Below are 20,140 nucleotides of genomic sequence, written 5' to 3'. Positions count from 1 at the left end.
TGATTTGGAGCTTCTCAGCAACAGACACATTTACCTGACTGAATCTTAATGCGTTTATGTACTTTTAAGTGTCTCTCAGCAAAGAGGTAATTGAATTACCTGGAATATATACCAGCTCAAGCTATTTAGAAGAGTCCCTGTATTGAATTTATCCCTGTCCACATCAATGGCCATGTTCCCTTACAGAAGGTACTGATTTTTTTTTTCTACAGGGGGAAGAACAAATTGAATTATTGTTATTTATTTACTATCTCTGCTTTTATTTTCCTCAATGTGGTATGATCTTCTAAGTATAATCCCAACAGCTCTGTTTAGGTATTTTGGCTATCGAATGTAGATGGTGTCTAAAGGACATCAGTGTTCTATTTAGTACATGACATGCTATCAGTGCTTCTGAGTGACATTTTTTTTCTTTTAAGTGTTCTTTCTTTTAAATTCTCTTTTCTTTTTATGTTTTTATTGCTTTCTAGTGACCCTTCTCCATCCCCCCGTAGAACTCCTTTCCTTATAACAAGTAGTCAGGAAAAAGCAAGTATGCCCTGGTCTTCTCCTGTAGTCACTTGCTAGCTTCTCCTCTGCCAACAGACTGTGAGCCATACTTCATGTCTGCTCCCTTTTATGAAGTCATAATTAATCATAACTCTGAAGTCATTCAATGTTATTTTCCTTTGTATTGGTTTGCTTATTTCATTTCATATTTGATATCATATTGCTGGGAATATTTTTTATTTGCATTTTGCTTGAAATCCTAGCGTTATGATTTAATATTGCAGTTGGAAAAATTACCTAGGATGATGCACGCTGGGATACATATTGGTGGCTCTCCCTCTCACCCCACCATGTTCAGGTCTGATTGGTTATTCACTTACCTACCTGGCATGGTGCTCCTCCTCTCTACTCCTCTCTCATTCTTTTCTACTTACAAATATGGATATATCTCCTTTTATAAAACAAGGATTGTACTGCTATTGAAGAGATTTATTATTATATTGCTACCTCTGGTTAATGATTAATTCCCCAGTGGCCCTGCTTATTATCATCATTAATAACAATGATAATGAAAGTACCTACCAGATGGAGAATCTTTTCCCCCTTTCCTTCCCTTTCTCCTTAACACCTCAGGCCACCAAGCTGCCAATGGGAGTATCCTTCCTCCTGCTTTCCTTCTCTTCCCCACCTCCCCATTATCTCCACTTGGATGAGATGAGGATTACCAGCTACAATCCTTTTTTTTTTAGTGAGGCAATTGGGGTTAAGTGACTTGCCCAGAGTCACACAGCTAGGAAGTATTATGTGTCTGAGGCTGGATTTGAACTCAGGTCCTCCTGACTCCAGGGCCAGTGCTCTCTATCCACTGTCCCCTACAATCCTTCTAATGAAATGGAGGGCCATCAGGTTATATCTGCTCTGCCATTGTATCCTTCATTCATTCATTCATTCATTCATTCATTCATTCATTCATTCATTCATTCATTTATTTATCTTTATTTTTTTTAAGGCAGTTGGGGTTAAGTGACTTGCCCAGGGTCACACAGCTAGTGAGTGTCAAGTGTTCGGTCTGAGGTCAGATTTGAACTCAGGTGCTCCTGACTTCAGGGCCGGTGCTCTATCCACCATGCCACCTAGCTGCCCCACTGCCATTGTATCCTAAGGGCCTTCTGGGCTTGCACCCTCCAGCCTCCCCCTCCCCGTTCCTGGCCCCCAAAACATGTACACAGCTATTAGATTTGCTGATATACCATGAATCATATCTGACTCTGAAATCTACCCTGCTTCTGCCAGACCTTTCCATCCACCCTGTAGCTAAACTGTCCCTGTTGTCTTCCCCAGTTAAGCTCCCTGAGGGCAAGGACTATGTCAACATTTCTCTTTGTTTCTCAACCTCTTAGCATTGCTGCTGCCTGGCACATATTAAGCATGTAATAAATACCTTTTTAAAAAAATTCATTTGTAATTTGCTTCATGGGTACATAATGCTATCTATCCATCTATCTGTCTGTCTGTCTGTCTATCTATCTTTATTACTTCATTTAATCTTCATCAGAACCTTATATTATGAACATTTTGCAGAGGAGGAAACAGGATCTAAATTGACTGAGTAATAAGAAGTGGAGCTGGAATTCAAAACCCGGATCTTTTGAAATGCTTTTCCATTTAAGCTAGGTGCTTGTAGGATACTTGGTTTTGTTTGGCTAAAAATATTTTTTGGTGGAAAGTTTGAATAAGGAGGTACTATGGAAAAAAAAACCCAAAATACTGAATATTTCAGCAAAATCTAACTCACCCCCCACCATCTAGTCTAGCCTTAACATCGTCAGTTATTCGGTGATGGCATGTATCCAAAGACTCAACTTAAGCTATATGCTTAACCTGGAGAAAGCCATAGCACTGGGCAAGCCTAGGCCTGTACATCATCTGACCTTCATTGTTCCATTATTTTTGCAGAAGAAAGTACTTTTTTTGGGATGTGCTTTATTAGCAACTTGTCTATTTGTTTAATGACAAAACCAGTAGGGTAATTTATTCTCCTTATATTCTGAGGACACGCCTAAGATGGGAATCAGAAGTGTTAAAAAGTCCCCATTTGACAATGATTTTTTTTCTCTCGTTGCAGGTTATCTTCAACCTTCTACTAGTCCAGCTAATTACTCTCCACCATCAATCACTCCAGCTTTATCACAGTTAACAGTGAATGTCGGAAGTGAGATTAAGTTGTTATGTAATGATCGTCACCTGGTAAAGTGGACTTTTGAGAATTCTGCCCTCCATTTTGAATCACGCAGAAATACAGAAACATGGCTCACCACCAGTGCCAAGGCTCAAGATACAGGCAGATATACGTGTACCAACGAAGTAGGCTTGAACAGATCCATTTATGTATTTGTTAAAGGTAAATGTATTGGCTTTCTGTGCTCTAGAGCTATGGTCTCAGTTTTAGTGGGAGTTCAGAAATCTTGAGCTCTGGAGGAAATGATCCTTGGTTTTGGGAAGGCACACAACCCACTTAATTGGTTGCATTCTTTTCCTCCTTTTTCTACTCTCATAATCATGTCTGGAGCCCTGTCTAGAAGTATAATGAAGTATTACCTCCTTTCTTAGTGTATAGAAAGTGTTTTGCAGCCCTTAAGATAATATGTGAACGTCCTCTGTTATTACCATTATTAATGATGAACTTGTATGTTTAATCAAATTTTCCCATCATCTGAACACACCTCTTGAAGTATAAATTAGACTACCTTTGGAAATACATTTACCCTTTAAATATTCTTTATCCTTCCACTTAGAAAATCATGACTTTTTTCTTTTTTTTAGTGTGCTATAGTTCTTTAAAGGTGTAAACAAATGCACTTTCAGAGAATAACTTTGGAGACTGCTCTTCTGAGAAGCAGCAGTTTAGACATGCTCACATTACATTTTTCATCTCCTAATCAAGGTAAAAATCCCAAGGCATATACCAGGATGGTGTTCTAGACTCTAAACCCTAGACTTAGAAAGACTGCAGTTCTTCTTGACAGAAAGCTGTCTGAACAATGAGCAAAATCTAACTTGGCTCTGACTTACCCATATACTCATACAAATGTCTGTGTTTAGGAAAGAGGTACGTAGTGGTCAGTGGAGTAGGCAGGGGGATATTGTGATTCACAGTCTTAAGCACTGAATAAATATTTCATTTGTTTAGGAATTTTGGTACCCTGGAAATAAGTAATATAATTAGCATTCATGTACCTCACTTTTCATGAAGTATTCAAAATATTTCATGAGTTGTCCCAGAATATGTTTAGTAGTGAGTGGTAACTCTACTTTGTAAATATAGAAATGGGCACAGAGGGGCTTTGTAAAAGTCCCTGGAATGTTATATTGACAAGAGGACATTGTTCCTTGAGTGGATGGATGGAACCCACTTGTTGACCTGTAGCCTGTGTTACCAGGGAGTAACCTGGGTCTGCATCCCTAGCTTACCTGGTTGCTACTCATGAAGTTAAATGGAGCTTCATAATGTGATTCTTCTTGTCTATTTTCCTCAGTATTTTCCTCACTGTCATCTGCCACATACATTCCCTGCTCCCACAGAGCTAGCCCGCATTTATTTCTACACCTGACACTTGAAATAATTGCTTTTTAAGCTCATCACTATAGTAGAGACTGTGTTCTCTTCTAAAACATGATTAAAATCTGATCAGGGGATAGTTGCATATAAAGAGCATTTGACTAAAAAGTTGGAAGAATAGTGTTAAACAAGTGGCTTCTTTCCCAAAATTTTCAGTGGGACCCTCTCCCCTTCTAAAGCTTTTGGGATTTGCCAAGTTTGGCAAATCAGAAAATTTCAGTGTTGGAGGTGGGGGGAAGGGAGCACAAAAACACACTTTCACATCTAGCCAAGGGTTAATGTGAATGAACAAATCTATCTACTGAGAAATCCTTGAAGCTGACTTCCTGAAAGGTTTTCCTATACCAATCTAGACAATTTCAAAGGTTACACTCTTCAGTTAGGAAAAAAATCCTATTAAACTCCCCATAATCTGGAATCATTTCAGTTTTCTATGACATTTAACTCTTCTTCAGAAATGGTTTTTGTCAGAGTCATCGTATGAAACGACATAGCAGGTAGAGGGAATTCGGGGCAGTCCATGTCCTTGAGGATCTTGCAGTCTAGAAGCATCTCATTTGATAAGACTTCTTCTAAGTGTTCTCCATCAGATAAGCTTCTTTCCTAATTTGTGCTATGGCTTTTATCAGGGAAATATATAAATTACCGTAATTGGATTTGAGTGATTTAATCTCCTTCTGGTATCAGATCAGACTTTTAAAGACTAAAGAATCCTAGAATTATGCATTAATGTTTTAATAAAGGACATTCTGATGAGAAAACAAAGAAAGGGCTTTTTTGTTTTTGGGGACAATTTGTTGGCTTGTTTCAGATTTGTTATTTTTTTCACTTTCATCTATCCCTCCATAGATAATTTTATGTGTAACTTAAGTTAATGTAAAACAGATGCAAAGCTGTACAAAATTAGCTGATAATTTAAATATCTAATTAATAGATTCAGTCTTATGGTTAGGTATAAAGATGTCTTGATGTGTAGAAGAAACAAGTTTCATATACATAGTTGAGATATAAGGTTTTTTTTTAAAGGGTCAGATATTGGGGAACGAATATTGGCAGCTAAGTGGCACAGTGGATAGTGTACTCATCTTCATAAGTTCAAATCCAGCCTTAGACACTTACTGGCTATGTGACCCTGGGCAAGTCACTTAACCCTATTTGCCTCAGTCTCCTCTTCTGTAAAATGAGCTGGAGAAGGAAATGGCAAACCACTCCAACATCTCTGTCAAGAAAACCCCAAAATGGGGTCATGAAAAGTCAGACATGACTAAAAACAACTCAACAACAGTTGGAGAAAGAATAATGCTTTTCTTTTTTTTAAACAAGTGATACTTTTGACCAGTTCTTTTGGACAAAGAAATTGTGGCTCAAGACTTGTGCTTTTTTGGAAGTGTTCAGTATTTTCTTTGAACTGTTCTAGCATTAAAGACAGGAGTAAAAAGGGTAAAACTCTAGACTTAAGCTCCATTCCAGCTGCATCCTCAAGCAGGAAGCTCTGGGAGACTGAGAAGCTGGAAATGGTCAGGGAAGAATACGAGGGTTCTGGAAAAGTTTTCCCTTTCTCATGAGACTACAACTCCTCCTTACCCCTTCTTTCCTACAAGTATGAGAGAGGTCCTTTTTTCCCTCTACTTAATACTATTTTATTTTTTCCAATTACATTTAAAGATAGCTTTCAACATTTACTTTTATAATACTTTGAGTTCCAAATGTTTCTCTCTCTCTCTCCCTCCCTCTCATCTCCCCTCCCCAAGATGGCAAGTAATCTGATTTAGGCTATACATGTACAATCATATTAAACATGTTTTCACACTAATCATGTTGTAAAAAGAGAATCAGAACAAAAGGGAAGAACCATGAGAAAGAAAAAACAACATAAAAAGAGAAAATAGAATGCTTCAATCTACATTCAGACTTCTTAGTTCTTTCTCTGGATGTAGGTAGCATTTTTCATCATGAGTCCTTTGGAATTGTCTTAGATCATTGTATTGCTGAGAAGAGCTTAGTCATTCACAGTTGATCATCATATATAGTATTGCTGTTACTATGTACAATGTTCTCCTGGTTCTGCTCACTTCACTCAGCATCAGTTCATATAAGTACTTCCAGGTTTTTCAGAAGTCTGCTTGCTCATCATTTCTTATAGCACAATAGTATTCCATTACATTCATATACCATAACTTGTTCAGCCATTTCCATTGATGGGTATCCCCTCAATTTTCAATTCTTCGCCACCACAAAAGGAGCTGCTATAGATATGTTTGTACACGTGGGTCCTTTTCCCATTTTTATGATCTCTTTGGGATAATGGACCTAATAGTGATATTGCTGGATCAAAAGGTATTCACAGTTTTATAGCCCTTTGGGCATAGTACCAAATTGAAAGAGGTCCATTTTCAAGAAAGTCAGAGGAAAAGAATCTGTCAATACCTGCCTTACAGGGATAAAGCATAGAGAGAGATATAAAATGAGTGGTGATACAATGGAAAATCTCACACGTATATGTTCATTTTCTAAAACCTTGGTTTTGGGATTAGGGTAGAACGGAAACTGAGTAAATCAACACATTTTCTGCTGCCTAAAAAGCAAGACTCAAGGTGCATGATGAATAGGACTTGGAGGCAGTATACTTGTATCCAATCCTGTTTCTGACACTTAATACCCTTGTGATTCTGGACAAGCCACTAAACCTCAGTTTGCCCATCGGTAAAATGAGAGGTATGGACTTGTAGCCCTTATATAAGAATGTTAAAATACTTCCTTACAATCCCTCTGAGTTCTTTTCTTGTCTCTCTTTTGATTTTACAGATCCCAAAACTCTCTTCCTTTTGGATCGTCTTCTCTATGGGAATGAAGGCAGTGATGCTTTAGTCAGCTGTCCTGTGACAGACCCAGAGGTAACCAATTTTACCTTGAAATTATGCAATGGAAAGCCACTTCCCAAGGACCTGATGCTTATTCCTGACATCCAGAAAGGCATCACCATCCAAAATGTGAAGAGAAGTCACAACAAGGTCTGCTTCCAATGCTCTGCCTACCAAGATGGACAGTTGAAGTTGTCCGACAAGGTGACCCTGAAAGTGAGGCCAGGTAAATGAAACCCTATTAAGTTTGGGAGCTGGAGAATGGGCCACCTTATTAAAAATGGCCAGTTTTAGTCTGATAAATCAGGCAGTTGGCCATCTGCCAAGAAATTCACTAACTCTGACCACCATCATCATCCCCACCCCCTAGCTTCCACCTAGTTCCCCTCTCGGTCTCTTTTTCCATGTTTTCTATAGATGGACTTGACTGTGTGGATTATAGGGATATCTTTTATGCACCAGAGCTTCATTATATTAAGAAATGGTCTTCACTTATAAATGAAGTGTACTGGGTGGTTTTCTTCCCACTATTTGAAAAGGGGGGAAAAAAGGTTAACACAGAAATTTAGTTATGACCCATTTGATTAAGGTGGTGGTGAGGTGAAATGTTGTATCAGCATTCAGTAGCATCTCTTGCATAGAGTCTTTTGGCCTCATAAAATATTATATGTTAATAAAACTGGTCCTAGTCTATAGAAGGGAAGTTCAATTGATTATGGATTTAGGTAGAAGTAGGGTCACGGAATCAGACTTTTTTTGAGTTGTAAGAAAATTCAAGAGTTTACTCAACTCCAAGTTTCCCTTAAATATTTAGTATTAGACCAGTGAAAGTTCAGAAATCGTGATACATTCAATAGACAGTTTGGAGGTTGGATTTACTTTGCTTTCACTTGGGGATATCGTGATTTCAGTGCATTTAAAAGGTTGATGGGAGGTGCAGTGCTACTGGTGGGAGAGTGGAGGACCTGAAATCAGAGGTTCTGGGTTTGAGTCTCGGTTCTAGCATTAACTTAAAGTACCAGTGGATCATAGGTATCAATTATTATTCAGTCTCCTCATTTTACTGATGAGGAAACTGAAGCCCAAGGAAGTTGAAGGGATTTGTCCAGGGTTAGAACAATTGGTAGAACCACCTTTCTGTGGCTTTGTTTCCTTTTTTTTTTGTAAAATGATTGTAATAATACTTTACTACTTACCTCGTAGTATTGCTATGAAGAAAGCTTTTTTTTTTAAATACACCTTAAAAGTGCTGTATCAATATGAGCTGTCTCTCATGATTTACTCCATGTGAGTGCTTCCTTCACTGTGGTCCAGTGGTAAGAGCACTGATTCTGGAATCCAAGGACCTGGGTTCAGATTACATCTCTTACTCAATGCCTCTGTAACCTTAATCATTTTGTTCCTCAGTTTTCTCATCTGTAAAATGGAAGGGTTTGACTAGATGACCCTGAGATCTTTTTCATCTTTATACACGTCACATCTGATGCTCTTCTCAAACCACCCCACAAAAAACATCCCAAAACAAAACAAATAAACAAAGTCCACAATTCACTTTTTGACAAACCTTTTGAATGAAGACCTTTTCTTAATTCCCTAGACAGCAAAGTATGGACTATTCAGCTTGACCCAAGACCTGCCAGACCATATGCCCCCCTGGCATAGAGCCTTTGAAAACCCAGGCTCCCTTCTATTTCGCAAGACACCGGAAGAGCACTTTATCATTATACCATTAAAATCTGTTTAATCAGCTATAGGGGAATAATTTACAGTGGAATAAATGGGCCAGGATTTATTTTACATTTTATTTAAGCAATTAGAATAGTGTTTAAACATGTTCAAGCTTATAAAGATTTTTTATAATTTTGTTGTATTTGATTTGTTGGATGGAATCAGCTTACAAAGCAGGATGACTTGAATGTGGATTCTCTCTGTGGTATCCATCCAGATGATGGGGGAGTGGGCTTCGGGGATAAATAAGTGGGCACGACTGAATTGTGTCTTTTAAAAAAAAAACAACAAAACTGTAGAGATATGTTACGGTACCCCTGGAATACAGCGTATACCATCTGAAAAGCACTTCCTTTACAGGATAAAAAGTTAAAGAAAGAGGCAAAAAATGACACTCCTGTACAGGGTTGTGCCATAAGAATCGTCTGAGTCACTTACAGTCAGAAATGGGCAAAGCATTGCTCTTGGAAGGCATGTGGGGAAAAAGTGGATGTCTTTTATTTGATTAAAAGAGCTTGATCATGCACTGGCCATGGACTTGGAGTACCATGACAGTTATCTGGGGCTAAAGATAAGGTCTTTCCCAAACTTGAGTTGGCACCTAACCATGTTTTTTAAAAGAGTATTTCCAGATGCATTCCTAAATTTATTTCCTTTCAAGTCAATATTAATGAAATTATTTGACATAATATTTTCAGTGTTGAAATCTTAAGGAAAGACTTGAGATGAATAGGTAATAAAGCTCTAACCTGATTTAGCTTGTATTTTACTAAGTGGTAGTAAAAATTAAAGTGGATATGTGTAGTCCCATGGTTTAGTAAATATAGGATATTAAAATGGTGGGATTTTATCAGATCAACTCTTCCCCTGAGATTGCTGATTGAAACATATACCCTTTTCTTGCAGCTGCGAAGAGTGTTCCAGAAGTCAGCTTGCTCAAAACGAACTACCTTCTCAGGGAGGGGGAGACCTTTGAGGTCATGTGTATGATTAAAGATGTGGCTAGCTCGGTGGTGTCCATGTGGATAACGGACAACAGTAGGGTACGTTTATGGTTGTATTTGTCTTCTGGGCTTGGTTTCTGTTTAAGGAGAAGACACACACACGCACACACACACACATACACACACACACTTTAACACAGAGCCTTTCGTCCTAAATGTAGGTTTCTTCCTGTTCATTCTTTCGCTTCTAAAAGAAACTCTTAAAGATGAGGTATTCTAGGGATATTACTCTGTCTGCCTACAAGTTTTCAGCTGATTAGGCAAAATGAATGGAACAGAACTACGAAGTTATTGTGTTAAGCTGAACGTTCCCCTCCTTCCCCCTCATTTTATTACCTTCCAAAGAAGAGAAATTTATAAGTTTATAAAAAGCTGCAAATAGGCATCCTCCGAAATGTTTTTTTTTTTAAAGCAACTTTGGGAGTGAATACTGAATGTCAAAGATATCAGGCTTTCCCTTTGAATGAACTTGATGTGAGATTTATTGGGAAGATTAAAGTACAAATGACTCATTATTTTGACATTATGATTGGCAATATGCAGATTTGCTATTCATCCCATTTGTATTTTTATTATTAAAGTGATAGGAAGAGATATACCACATTTCCTCTTCTATAGTTAAACAATTGTCCTACAGTTCCCCTACGTAAGGGATGGCCTATCCATTAAGAACCATCTGGCATTCAGTTGCCAAGTATTCTTTAGTAATTTTGCTTGAGGTTTTTTTGCTATTTAACTGGGTACTTAGTACCAAAACACTATTAACTAACCTTTTAGTTGACTTAATCTCTGGTAATAAAATGGTTGGTCACCTTTCTAGGAATCTTGTCCCATACATTGGTTACTTAGGAGACACCTTAGCACCATGTAATTCCTTCATTAAAATCTCTTTTGTCTTTAATAAACATTACCTTGAAACTCTTCCTATAAGAATCTTCTTACTAATTTTGAGGATAATGTCGTGGCTACAGCTTTTAACTGTTGAAGTTAATTCTGTTCCTGGCCCAAATAAGCATTCTAAGAAAGTAAAGGGGGGAACAGGGAGGGGGAGAGAGAGAGAGAGAGAGAGAGAGAGAGAAAGAAAGAAAACTCCCTATCTCCCCTCCCCCTCCTCATGCCCTATATGCCATAGGGTGTTTCATGCTTGTTTTAAGAACTCTTTACCAGACAGGTAACCATGGTGATTAACACAATACAAAGTCATTATAATGGTATTCATGTAGACTTGTAATGATACCTTGCTAAATGAAGCCTGCTATTGACTAAGATGATGGTGTGAACCATGGCCTATGGCATTGCTTTGAATTAGCAGGGGAAGCAAGTTTAGTTCCCATATCATATAATTTAATAAACCAAAAGCATATATATGGATTGTCTACTAATCTTACAGAATACAATCCCATATTAATTGGCTTTCTATAATCCCTTGCTTCAGCTGGGGAAAATTGAAATTATATGTGTATTTTAGCCTTTGTGTATAGAGAAAATTAGCCATTTTGAGATGTTCAAATCAAATTGCCTCGAGCAAATTTGTTCTGAATGCTGTTTCCCCAGAGCCCTGCCTGCCATTCTCAATTAATCCACTGGTGCTGGTTGATAAGCACTTAGCTGTGGGAGCTCTTTGGGGAAATCCCACACTGCAGCAGCAAGGGTTAAGGAAAAACTGAATCATATGCAAACAGTATGTGACTTGCAGATGGGGCTTCTGGCTTTGTGCCAGGGTCTTCTATAAATCATTTATTGGCTTCATTTTCCTTAATTGTGGCTCCTTAATTGAGAGTGACCACATTTAGGAATAATCTTAGCACTCTCTTATTTTTATATTTTTCTCTACAGGAAAGACTTTTGTTGTTGACTTTACAAGTATTTTTTTTAATATAAAATCTATTTTACAGATTTCATGAACAAATTTGGAATTGCATTGATCTGATTGGATTTAAAGTTGAATATTTCTTTTTTTAACCAAAGTCTTAGGCATCATTTACAACCCATTAAATCCTGATGGGTTCTAACCCTGGAAAGGCATATTGTTCTCATTTGTCCTTAAAATAAACTTTTGACTGGAACCTTAATAATGGCTTTTGGGTCTGGTAGTAATTTTTTATATCATCAGTGGAGAGGAATTACTTCTTTCTAGTAGTGACTTTTTGAATATCCCTGAATGACTTAAATTCCCTATCATGGAAATGTTTGGGGCTGCTTGCTGTAGGAGTAGAAACCAGATATCGGAAGGCAGCTCTAGAGTTTAGTGTGTTTCTCTGCTTGGTGACATTAACTCAGCCATAGGAAATGTCTGTCAAACACTGAACTGGATAAAGGCTAATGTGAAAATGTCACTTGACCTTACTATCTCTGCTTGCAAACCTTGTTTTTAAGGCCCCAATTCTCAGTAGTCGATTACTGCCAACGATTTAAACTACACTCTTTGATATGGCAAAGGCTGATTTCACAGAATCATGGAGCTAGGATACCTTTGAGGCCATCTAACCCCACTTGCTCATTTTACAGATAAGAAAAGTGAGGCCCGAGCAGGGAAAGTGACTTGTTTGACTTGTCTGTGGTGTCATGGTAGTTAGTGGCAGGACAAGTGTTTCTTGATTTGAAAAACTATACTAACCATTAGCTGCTTTATTTGTAGCTGCACTGATCCTATTCTTGACAGGACTTGTAAATTAAATTTTGGGTGTTCTTAAGTAGTTTAATTTCTTTTGCTGGAAAAAGGATTGTAGCAGGCATCATTTTTTTTTTTAATGAAGAATCCTCCCAGTGTCTGCCCACGAGGCAAAGATAAAAGACAGGATAGTGTCACCTCTGAGATATTTTCACTGCTAACTCTCCTTAGTCGAATTTCAGATAATTTGGGACTTTGCCTCACTAGGTCTAGTCAGTTTATCTCAGAATAATAAAAAATAATCCACATTTCTACAGTGCTTCAGAGTTTGCAGAGTATTTTTCTCACAACAGTCCCAAATAAATAATGTAGTAGAAAATATTGCTACCGTGTTATTGAGGCTCTGAGAGAGAGAGGTTAAGCTATGGCTGCCCAGCTAGTAAGTGTCTGAGGTGGGAGTCAAATCCTGGTCTCCTGACTGCCAGGTCCAACGTGCTTATATTCACATCATGGGAGTTCCTTCAACCGTCTGCTGAATAAGACCTAGAGTTATTGATTATTGCAGAGCAGATGCAGACATCCCTTCATGTGAAGGTGTTGAAAATCCAGCAGAATGCCTTCATAGCATTCTCTTGCCTTCATTTGGATGTGCAATTCTCTTCCTCCTCCCATGTAATTTAGAGGCTTTACCAGCCTTAACCTATCAATCAAGCAATCAGCAAGCATTGTTAAGCTGTGCTTCAGGCAACTTTGCTACTTACCATCACGTGCTTTAGAATACAAAGATAGATGGCCCTCAAGGAGCCTACATTCTATTGGAGAAGACAGATATACATCTATATTATATTCTATAGAGGACTGATTCACTGTCATAAAGGCAATAAATTTGATCTTTGTGGTATTTTGAGTTTTGGATTCCATATTTATTTGTAAGAAATGTATTCATATGCATTTTCTTTTCTCTCCTCTATAATGACATACTTTCAATATGGTATTGTAATATGAAGAGAGGTTCCAGTGACAGATTTGTCATAATGCCTTATTATTCCTTCTTAAGCAATGTGGGACATGAATATTAATATGATGAAGCTAATTGCTGCTATTTTTAATTTATCTAAGAAAGATTCTGCGTCTCTTTTAGATGTTAATCTTTGATTTTTTTTTTCCTTTCCCCTCTTCTGTAACCCACAGAGTAGCACACATACTCAAAGCAGGCATTCTGGTGATTATGCCTATGAACGTCAGCACATATTGACAATCAGTTCAGTGAGAGTTAATGATTCTGGAGTCTTCATGTGTTTTGCCAGTAATACTTTTGGATCTGCAAACATCACAGCAACCTTAAAAGTAGTAGGTAAATATCTCATGCAGGAATATAGAAACTATTGTCTATGGTTGGAGATGACATTGGAAGGTTGGTACTTTTTTTTTTTGCTAAACTAAAATAGAATATTGAGCTTTAGACCTTTGCAGACATGCCGTATTTTTTTAACCTCTGTATGCTGGAACATTAAGGCCGAACTATACCAATTAAAATTTCCTAAAAGGGTGTGTAAAGACATAAATAAGGTTCAGTTGAGACCTGTGGGTTGTGTGGGAGTTTTTTTCTCATACAAGTCTCAAACCAAGTTTGCCAATGTAAAATTACACTTCCAATTTAGAAAAATCTTGTGCTTCCTTTGTGATGCTACTTTAGAAAAATGGAGAAAATTTATCTACCGTAAAACCTAATGCTGGGGCAGCTAGGCAGCACAGTGGATAGAGCACCGGCCCTGAAGTCAGGAGGACCTGAGTTCAAATCCAGCCTGAGACCAAACACTTGACACTTACTAGCTGTGTGACCCTGGGCAAGTCACTTAACCCCAATTGCCCAAAACAAAACAAAACAAAAAAAACCTAACACTAGTGTCCTGGGACAGTCATTTGACTCTTTCTGTTCCCTTACCCTCATTACAGTCAACAAGTGTTTTATTAAGTGCATTATATGTTTAACATGAAGATTGTAGTTGTAGCTTGCCTTCCTGAGCTGGCAGAAAGACTTTGATACTTTGAAGGCCAGAGTTGGTTGGGAAAATGTAACTGGAAAATATTTAAGAAAATAAATAAAAATACAGTTGAACATAGATAACATTAATATGTGGTTTTCTAAATCAATATGTGGCTCATATGTACATTGCATACAGTTTAATAGGCAGTTTCTATTTCTCTTTGACATCACTGAGGCAGACTAGTCTTTCTAGCAGGTCTACTGAGTTTGAAGGGGGTAGAGGAATAATTGAAACTAAGCATCCCAAAGTGGAATTTGATAGCTGTTTTGGGAAGGATGAGGGTGGAGGGCTTGGGTCAGGTAGAACCTGGAACTGTGCTTTCATCAGTGCGGAGTGAAGAAATGGTAAAAGCAGATGGATAGCACATTTCTAACTTGCATTTGAGTGCTTTCCCTAGGACACGGAGAGGTTAAGTGATTTAACCACAGTCACGCTGCTAGTATGTTTCAGAGGAAGGACTTCCTGACACATATGTAGCCCTCTGTCCACTAAACCACGATGCCTCTCGTGGTATTGTCTCTACAATCTATATTTTCTCTTTGACCTTTAAATATCAATCTCTAGGACAGTGTCTGGGTTTCCATTGCCAATCTCTACCATATAGAATGTAAGCTGTAACTAATAATTTAATTAAACATATTTAATTTGGGAAAATCCTTTGATTGGAGGTGCTATATAGGTATAAATAAGTTGACACTGTTGTCATTATAATAAGACATCTTTCATCTTCAGTTCTGCCGTGTGGTCTGACTAGGTAACTGTGGCACATAGGATGGGTTTGTTGTTCATTCTTTTCAGTTGTGTCTGACTCTTTGTAACCCCATTTTGGGGTTTTCTTAGCAGAGATACTGGAGTGGTTTGCCAATTCCTTCTCGTTTTGCAGATGAGGAAACTGAGGCAAGCGACTTGCACAGGGTCACACAGCTAGTAAGTATCTGAGGCAGGATTTGAACTCAGGTCTTCATGACTCCAGGCTCTGCACTCCATCCCTCTGAGCCACCTAGCTGCCCAGGATGAATTTAGAGACCTAAATAAAGGGATAGATTTAAATACTTCTTAGCCTCTCAGAAAATAAGTTAGGTGATGAAATTGGCTTCCTAACTTAGTCACTTTATCATGAACTCATTCAGCTCCCATTTACTCTGTGCTCTGTAGGGGAAACAGAATAGGCTTGGGGAAATCAGGAAATTTAGTTTTCTTCCCATCTCTGCCACCAACTAGCTATGTGACTTTGGCAATTAATCTCTGGATCTCAGCTTACTCTTCTGTGAAACAAGGTGGTTGGATTCTCTTTAAGTTTCTCTAACTGAGATTTCCTTTTAGCTCTGTGATAGATACTCAGATTGTTTGCTCAAAGGCCCTCCTCCCAACCCCCTTCTTCCTCAAGCTAGATATTTCTATGGATCACTCCAGTGATGTTCTCTACTTAGGTTCTAGACTTGTACATCACGCCTATTTACTTTGATAGGAAGGCCATTGGAAAACCAGGCACTGCTTTTGAGAGGGTAGAGGGAACTATTGAAAGGGAGAAAATAAGGAGCAAAACTCAGTTTAAAATTAGTAGCAGTTACTCCTTCTCTCCTCTGTCTTCCCTACAAGCTTTAGCTGCCGCCATCTTTATGATTTTTGCATGTAGTGAGGATGTTAGACCAATCAGTGTCACCGTGTGAATATTTACAGGTAACTCCCACATTCTGGTACCAGGTGAATGATGTTTAACCTGGTTTGATGAAATAGTTTTGCATAATTTGACTCAATGAGAAAGATTCAGAGTTTAAAATAGAAGCAACCCCTTCTCACTCCCCTTCACCCCCTTTCCCCCCCCAAAACAAGTCCAAACTTTTCTTTGTTATATTTGATATTAGAGATAACAAGGAATAGTGGAAAGAGAGCTTTCCTTGGAGCCAAGAAGACTCATGTTCAAACTCCACCAATGAAAAAAGACTATGAGATCTTGGGCTTAATCATCTCCTGAGGGTTCTAGGCAATTCATTAAGACTCTGAAGTTGCAGAGAAATTAACAACCAATATTCATAGAAGGGATTTCCTCTTCTGTGACATTCTCTATAGCAATGAAATTGCAGGTCCAGGCCCTATTCCTATGTAATATCAAGCTTGTTTCAGAATCCTTCCCAGAATCTCAGTGCGTGTTATCCTTCATCAATGCTGGTAGCACAGCACAGCTTAAAGCCCTTTGTGGAGAATGGTAGCAACTCGATGGATGGGGTGTTGGGTTTCATTCTGTTTTCACTTTTAAGTTTGTTCAATAAATGTTTTCTGTGTCAATGTTAGAGGTTTGTGGCACACTCTAGTTCAATTGCTGTTTTATAATTTGGCATCTCTTTTCAATGTCATAATGGAAAATACTTCATCAGACTGAACATGGAAGAGATACTTTGCTAACAATTACGGTGCCAGAATACAGAGATAGGAGACTATTTTGGCCCCAAATGTGATTGCAAGCCCTTTTATTAATTTGAATAGAAGGCCATGCTTTTTAAATATTAAACTCCATAAGTGCTAATTAGCTAAGTTGATTAGGGAGCATGTTGGTATGATATCAGCCTCAGAAAGCAATTAGTAAAACTGTTATAAGCACATCTTGGTATGTAATCGGATTTTTTCCCCCTAATCCATTCATCTGTTTCCAAGAATACAATGGTGCATAACTGGAAGAGTATACAGCTTTGAAACCTGACCCCGGTTTTGTATGTTTTGTGGGTGGTTTTTGGTGGGGTGTGGTTGGGTAAAGGGAGCTCTGGGTTGGAAAAGAGGGAGGAAAGTCATTGATCATTTCATTAGCATGGGTATGAAAATGATACCAACCAATTCCAAATGCAGAGATCCCAGGGTAGGTATCTTTATAACAGCAACCCATAAGGAATCACGTAATTCTGTTAATATTTTCATTTCCTGGGTAAGAAATGTGATGTATCTACTAGACCAAAAAAAAAGAAATTATGCTGAGCATGTGAAAAAAGATAGCAGGGGAAAAAACCACAGGGGATTTAAGATAAGGCTGTTACATAGAGAACCTGAGAGAAATCTTTTAAATGCAAATATTTTTGGCAAACACTTCAGGACATTTTGCCAAATAGCACTTTGAATTATGAGCTTGAGAACCTGAGGAATTATCCATTTTCAAGAGAGTATTGTTGTTTTAGAAATTAACCTAAATTAATTTAGGAAGTCATTGTCCAGTAGTTGACCAGAATGTTTTCGATTACTTTGTAGTTTCCACTGTGGTTTATGATGGAAATTGGGAAGTAAAGGGAAGCATTTAGGTGATTTATTAGGAGCTGACCCTTCCTAAGTCAGTTTATATTCTTTTTAAAGGTCTAAATAGTACAATGGACAGAGTTTTTTGGACCTGGGTTTGTTTTTTTAAATTTTTCTTTAATCTCTGTGAGATTGATACAGGTGAAAGAGTTGGCTATTTCCTATGGAACTTTGCTCTTTATTTCTAAAATGTTTATTGATAGTATTTGTTCTTACATCACCTTTATTTCCCAATACACTAAAGAGCCATCCTATAGTATAAAGAATTAAAAAATTAAAGGGAGGGGAGAGGAAAGCAGTTCGCCAACAAGTTTATTTTCTTTAATGGGATAAAGCCAAAGCAATGAACATTTTTAAATAAGTAAATTTTAACACCAACTCGTAGAAGTACATATTTATTGAGCTTCACATCACAAAGAACTGATCATCCCTGGAAAAGAACACTACGTGAGGAATGGGAAATAGAGACTTAAGGTTTCTCTGGACTCCATTTCTAAACTGATTTTTGTTATATTAACATTGGATGTTGTGCATAGTAGCAAATTTCTTTTTTTTTAATAAGCAAAAAGGTTTTTTTTATTCTGTTGGAGGAGGCTAACTAGACATATGTGCCCAGATCTGCTCTGATACCAAGGAGACGCACTGCAGTGAGACTGAACCTTGATACATACACTAGTGGTTACACAGTGAGTTGTAGCCATGGCAATAGGGGTTAAAAACAACAAATGTGGCAAGTTTTACTCATAATAGGGCTTCATAACCAGAACATGGTATAGAAAAGCAGGTGTTTGTCTGAACTCAGAGAATACCTAGAACTGGTATGAAACAATTCTGGGATTTTACTGCAGTGGAGGGTGAACACAAAGAATTGTTATGCCAAGTTCAAGGCAAAGCCTACTTGCTGGACCTTAGTTCTGGAAAACAAGGTGTCTACTAACAGTAAAAAGAGAAGAATAAAAAGATAAGAGTGGTCTTGGCATGGGGATCCTGACAATGTTTGTAGGCTCTTTTTTTTTTTAAGTCATGGTTTTCAACTATTCCAGTAATTCTTTTTTTTTTTACTCCAGTAATTCTTAAATCCTTTCTCTTTGATCTATTTTCTAAGTCAGTTGTTTTTCTAATGAGATTATTTCACATCTTTTTTTTCCATTCTTTTGATTTTGTTTTATTGTTTCTTGATGTCTCATGCAATTCTTAGCTTCCACTTGCTTATTCTAATTTTTAAGGTATTATTTTCTTTAGTGAACTTGTGTACCTTTTCCATTTGGCCAATTCTACTTTTTTTTTCCAATTCTACTTTTTAAGGAATTGTTATCTGCAGTGAATTTTTGTATTTTTTTTCCATTTGACTAATTCTGCTTTTTAATCAGTTCTCTTTGGTATATTTTTATGCCTCTTTTACTATTTGGCCTATTATGTTTTTTAAGGCATTATTTTTTTTTTCAGTATTTTTTGTGCCTTTTTTTTTCTTCCAGTATTTTTTGTGCCTTTTTTTTACCAAATGGTTGAGTCTTTTTTTCATGATTTTCTTACATCAGTCTCACTACTCTTCCCAATTTTTCTTCTAGATTTTCTTATTTAATTTTTAAAACTCTTTCTGAGCTCTTCCAGAATTCTGAGACCAATTTACTTTTTTTTTTCTGAGGCTTTACATGTAGGAGTTTCTGCTTCCAATGTGGAAGGGGCAATATTCCAAGTTTCAGGTTTTTTGTGCTGCTGTTTTCACAGGTAGTTCTGGGGTCTGTAAGTTTTCAGTTTTTTCAAGGTGGTATGATCTAATACAAGATGCAGTCACGGCTCTCCTGGCTTGTGTTCTGGTCTGTGAGAAATCACAAGCACTCTTTTTCCTCCTGTAACTGTGACCATGGTTCCTACTCCTTCTAGTGCTCCTCCTTACCCTAACTACAAGGTAGAACCACCTATGTGCAATGCAACAAAGTTCTGCTCCAAGTGCCAGCAAAGCACCCCATGCAATCTCCTTATGATGAGTTGTCTGACCTCCTTAAGGTTTATGGGTTGAGCAAATTTCAAATATAGTAGGATATCCCTTTTTTTCCTTTTTGCTATGTATTTGACAATTCTCAGCACAGAAAAAAAATTTGGAAATTTTAAAAATGGCTGAATATGGAACTGCAAATCTAGTCATTTACAATTTGTTTTTCAAAATGTGTACGTTATCTTTAACATGGTAATTAAACTATTTCCATGTTCCCTTCTAAACTTTTCCCCCTTTTTCTGTGTATTTCTCTAGACTTTGGTGGTGGTATCTCTACTCACTTACATAGTCATATTGGTGTTCTGTATTGTCATTTTGGTTTTTTTCCTAGTAAATCTCAGGTAACTCACCTAGCTATTTATCTTGGCATTCCAAAGGTAATGTAGTTTTCTTGGTCATATGGCATTAAGAAAACTTCTTTGTGAAGTATGTACCCATATAAAATTTTGTATTCGTAGTCGTGGGTTTGTATCTTTTCTCCTTACTAGATTATGAACTCCATGAG

At 37.6% G+C, this 20,140-nt stretch overlaps 1 protein-coding gene across 2 annotated transcripts in view; it reads left to right on the top strand.

Moving 5' to 3' along the window:
* The window catches only part of KIT (KIT proto-oncogene, receptor tyrosine kinase), a 100,693-nt gene that overhangs the window by 42,328 nt on the left and 38,225 nt on the right, over positions 1 to 20,140 (top strand). For both annotated transcript variants that reach the window (XM_020975331.2, XM_020975330.2), the window contains exons 2-5: positions 2,615 to 2,890; positions 6,914 to 7,195; positions 9,604 to 9,740; positions 13,504 to 13,666. In XM_020975331.2, the coding sequence (XP_020830990.1) occupies positions 2,615 to 2,890; positions 6,914 to 7,195; positions 9,604 to 9,740; positions 13,504 to 13,666 (858 nt within the window). The remainder of the gene's footprint in view (positions 1 to 2,614; positions 2,891 to 6,913; positions 7,196 to 9,603; positions 9,741 to 13,503; positions 13,667 to 20,140) is intronic.

The sequence above is a fragment of the Phascolarctos cinereus genome, unplaced genomic scaffold (genome assembly GCF_003287225.1).
Source record: "Phascolarctos cinereus isolate Bilbo 61053 unplaced genomic scaffold, phaCin_HiC Scaffold_9;HRSCAF=440, whole genome shotgun sequence".
Lineage (NCBI taxonomy): Eukaryota > Metazoa > Chordata > Mammalia > Diprotodontia > Phascolarctidae > Phascolarctos > Phascolarctos cinereus.
This window is presented reverse-complemented; position numbering and strand designations above follow the sequence as displayed.